The following is a 3,870-nucleotide window of genomic DNA, read 5'->3' as shown; positions in this document are numbered from 1 at the left end:
TTAGTATCTCATATTGTGACTTTTAAGTCATAATTATGACTTTTTATCTGATAATTTTGACTTTTCATGTCATAATTTCAGATTTTTATTACATAATTATGACATACAGTATCATATTTTCGACATCAAAATTAATTTAAAGAATATATATGTTGAACATAGTTTAAGAGAACAAGAATCAACTGAAGATTCACATCACGCTCACAACCGATTCTGATCAAATGCAAACATCTTCTTTATGCATTCACTGCACTGTAATTTTAACTTTACCTGAAAACAGAAGACAATATTAAAATACAGTGCATCAGAATGCATGTGCGCATTACATGGTTAAGGCCATGCTAGCCAGCCAAACCTCGACCCCTTGATTCCAAAAAACAGAGCAATGCTGAAAGTGCTGCAGAGACGAAGTGTTTACAGTCCTCAGGTGTTGCTTATCTGAAGAAGATCTAGACTAGCATTAAGTCGACTCATCCTTTATTTTGTATTTGACTCTTTATTTATTTATCTTGATTTTTCTCATTTTATGCAGGTAGCACTGAAATAGCTGAATGTTGTTTATACATAAACAGTGCACACTTTCATGTCATTTGAAACTTTGTGTTAGATCAGTATCTTAATTACGATGGACTCCCAGTATTCCCAGGACACTTCATACCCAATAACCAGCTGATGTTCTGTCAGAGATTATATTTCAAAAACAAGACAACCTGTACAAACAAGATCATGACAAGTACAATGAGTAATAAAAGCTTCAACAGAAACTGGGTCAAGAGGTCGTTATTTAGCACACATTTTGTTTTCCAAGCAAGAAAACAGAGGGAATATATATTTATAACATATTATTGTAATATATAATAATATAATTCAAAATGTCAATGCAAATATATTACAAGTAATACTAAAACAACACTGGCATTGCATCCGAATGCAGTGTTTGTATAACTTCCGTTCTACTTACATAACTTCATCTGGTCGGTTTTTATAGGTATAGCACAACAACAAAAAACATGTATTTGAAATATATAATGAATTCACATCTTTTTTCATTTCATTTTCAAATATTTTTGATTTAATTTCAATTTATCATTCATTTTGACTGAGAAACAAGCTGTGTTTTCATTACATACTGGCTTTAATTTGTTCTTTAATTTCACTTGTTATAGATCATTAGACATGCTGTTATAGTGCATTGAAAGTTTCTTAAAACCATTTTCCTAGAAAGACTTGGAATCTGGGATAGCATGGGAATACCCTCTGGTAATGAAAAACTGCTGATGAGGTCAACCCATGTAGTTTGACCAGTTTCAAGCTGTAAACTGCAGAAGGAAGGTTCCAAAAACAGGAGGAGACAAACATCACTGTTTGATCTCATTTCATTATTGACTCGAAGCCTCTCAGAAATACATGCACCGCTCTCACCATAGCTTTTTTCCGCACACGCACACATTTTCTTTCTCTGCTCATTAAGCCGGCAGCATGAGGCAGCGAACAGTGGTGATGTACGTGGAGATCGGTTGCTTTGTGTCCTGTCTGTGTGGCTGGGTTCTGAATTGTTCCACTCTGGCCACTGAGTACTGGGTCATCTCAGAAAGTGCGTCTGTGGTTCTCAGCGCCGGTGATTACTATTCCAACCTCTGGATGGACTGTGTCGCAGACACCACAGGAGTATCTGACTGTAAATACTTCCCCTCCATGATGGACCTGCCTGGTGAGGAAAAAAATCTGGCCTTATTTCATGATTTCATGTTACTGCAGGATCATTAATAGTATCTCTCTCTCTCTCTGGTATGTTAGTTTTCCTCCATGTAAGCAGGGCCCTGGCTGTCGTCTCTGTGATCTTTGGCTTCTGGGGGGCTGTTCTCGCTCTTATTGGGATGAAATGTACCAAAATCGGAGGCTCTGAGCTCGCCAACGCCAGAGTTACATTTGCAGCAGCGTTGACATACATGGCATCTGGTACAAACCTTCCTTCATTAACATTTTTGCATAACGCATAAATTGAGTATCATAAACTGATGTGTTGCTGTGTCTGTTTTGCAGGATTTTGTGGTATGATAGTGTACTCCTGGTGGGGAGAAAAGGCACGCTCAGAATTTGTGGATCCATATTTCTTAGAATTAAAGTACGTAAATGTTACTTTTATTTTGGTCATACTGTATGTCTAATTTTGAAAGTTATAAGTGCTTCGCATTTCTACTTGTGTAATTTTTTTTATTTTTTATTAGTGATTGACTAATGATGACATACCTAAGGGCATATTGCTCTTTGGACCATTAAAAAACCTGTAACTTTCAGACATTGAACATTTCTGCCCAGTCCAAAAATACTAACTAACTTAATAACTAATCTACTAACTAACCAAATTAATAAATAAAGGAGGCAGTAGTGATGCGAAAGAAACTGACAATTAATTATGCCCCTTTTACATTAATTTTGGAACTCATTGCATGAGATGCAGAAAGACAGTGAGACAATAAATCTATTGCAGACAGACTGGAAAAAAAGTAGGCCAGTGATAGACTTTGTTCAATGGAATGGAAAATGAATTCATCATTTAATTACATTTTAATTCAGCATTGTACTTTAATTTGGCATTTAATTTAATTTCAAATAAATCTGTGTTTTATGTTATTTAAATTAAGATGATTCATCAATCGCCTTCTAATCAGCTGTGAACCTAAACAAAAGTAACGTTTCAAATTTAGCTGGTAAGATATGGGCTCTTAAAGCAGCACTATGTAACTTTTGGCGCTCTAGCGGTTAATAAACAGAACTGCACACATCCCGCGGAAGAACATTCCAACCGGAGCTACTTCTCCAAGTTTATGTCTCTGGCGATTCACGCAGGTATGTGTTACTCCGCAGCGGTGACGACCCGACCAGGCTACAATAGTCCAAATATAAGTACTTATTATAAGTGTACCGTAGTGATTCGGAACAAGACAAAAAAAGCGGTTTGGAAGATGAATTCACGATGTACTCGCTCATTATATACATTTTGCAAATTTTGAACACAGAAAAAGTTACATAGTGCTGCTTTGAAGTAGTAGTTTTGTGTATTTTTGTGACTTTAAAGACCCCTAGAGTTAAGTGAGTGGAATTCACTGTTGTATCATATTAATCGTAATTCGTAATTACAAAGGATAGCTACACGTGCATTTATAAAGCTGTCCGTCCTTTTGGTGGAATTTGCCTTATTAGAAGTCAGAGTAGGCCTACCATCAGAATGGCATTGAAAATGATATTACAAAAAAAATAAAATTTAAAAAGTTGCTTTAACATGAATTGCTTTTGTTTGTCAGGTTTGAGCTCGGTGCAGCTCTGTTTATTGGTTGGGGAGGTTCATGTCTGCTTATTTGTGGAAGTGCAGTCATGGGTTATTTCTCTGGGAGAGAGTCATTCCCTAAAAGGTCTGGTCCATTGCACTGTATATATCTACACTGAAATAAGCAAAATAATAATATTAAAAATGTAATGAATATGTAGTTACATTGATAACTCTTTTGTCTTCTACTCAGGTTTAATAAACAACCCAGAAAACCCCCAACCTACATGACAGCGCGTACCAGACGGACGTACATGCTGCCGGGCTCTTCCAGACCCTCCAGACCCACAACAGTCATCATCCCTCCTTCACACCAATCATACAGTCAGAGCAGAGGAAGCAGAGCGAGTGGAGGGAGGAGAGGAACACAAGAAAGCCATTCTGTCAGACCCAGCCTGCCCCCCATAGACTCAGCTGTGTAATCCAATGTTTAAAGAAACGGTATCACACCGTAATACAATTTTTTACAGCATTTATTAATCTAGATTAATTTATTACTATACTATTGATCATTGTTAAATCGTGTTCTTTCCTAATACATT

At 36.6% G+C, this 3,870-nt stretch overlaps 1 protein-coding gene across 1 annotated transcript; it reads left to right on the top strand.

Moving 5' to 3' along the window:
- Positions 1-1,479: 1,479 nt before the first annotated feature.
- Positions 1,480-2,235, top strand: cldn10d (claudin 10d). Its single transcript, XM_016473345.1, has 4 exons — positions 1,480-1,711; positions 1,798-1,959; positions 2,044-2,125; positions 2,229-2,235. Exons 1-4 carry the CDS (start codon positions 1,480-1,482, stop codon positions 2,233-2,235), a joined length of 483 nt encoding a protein of 160 aa, XP_016328831.1.
- Positions 2,236-3,870: the final 1,635 nt, after the last annotated feature.

Source organism: Sinocyclocheilus anshuiensis, unplaced genomic scaffold (genome assembly GCF_001515605.1).
Source record: "Sinocyclocheilus anshuiensis isolate Anshui unplaced genomic scaffold, SAMN03320099.WGS_v1.1 scaffold648, whole genome shotgun sequence".
In the NCBI taxonomy this organism is placed as follows: Eukaryota; Metazoa; Chordata; class Actinopteri; order Cypriniformes; family Cyprinidae; genus Sinocyclocheilus; species Sinocyclocheilus anshuiensis.
This window is presented reverse-complemented; position numbering and strand designations above follow the sequence as displayed.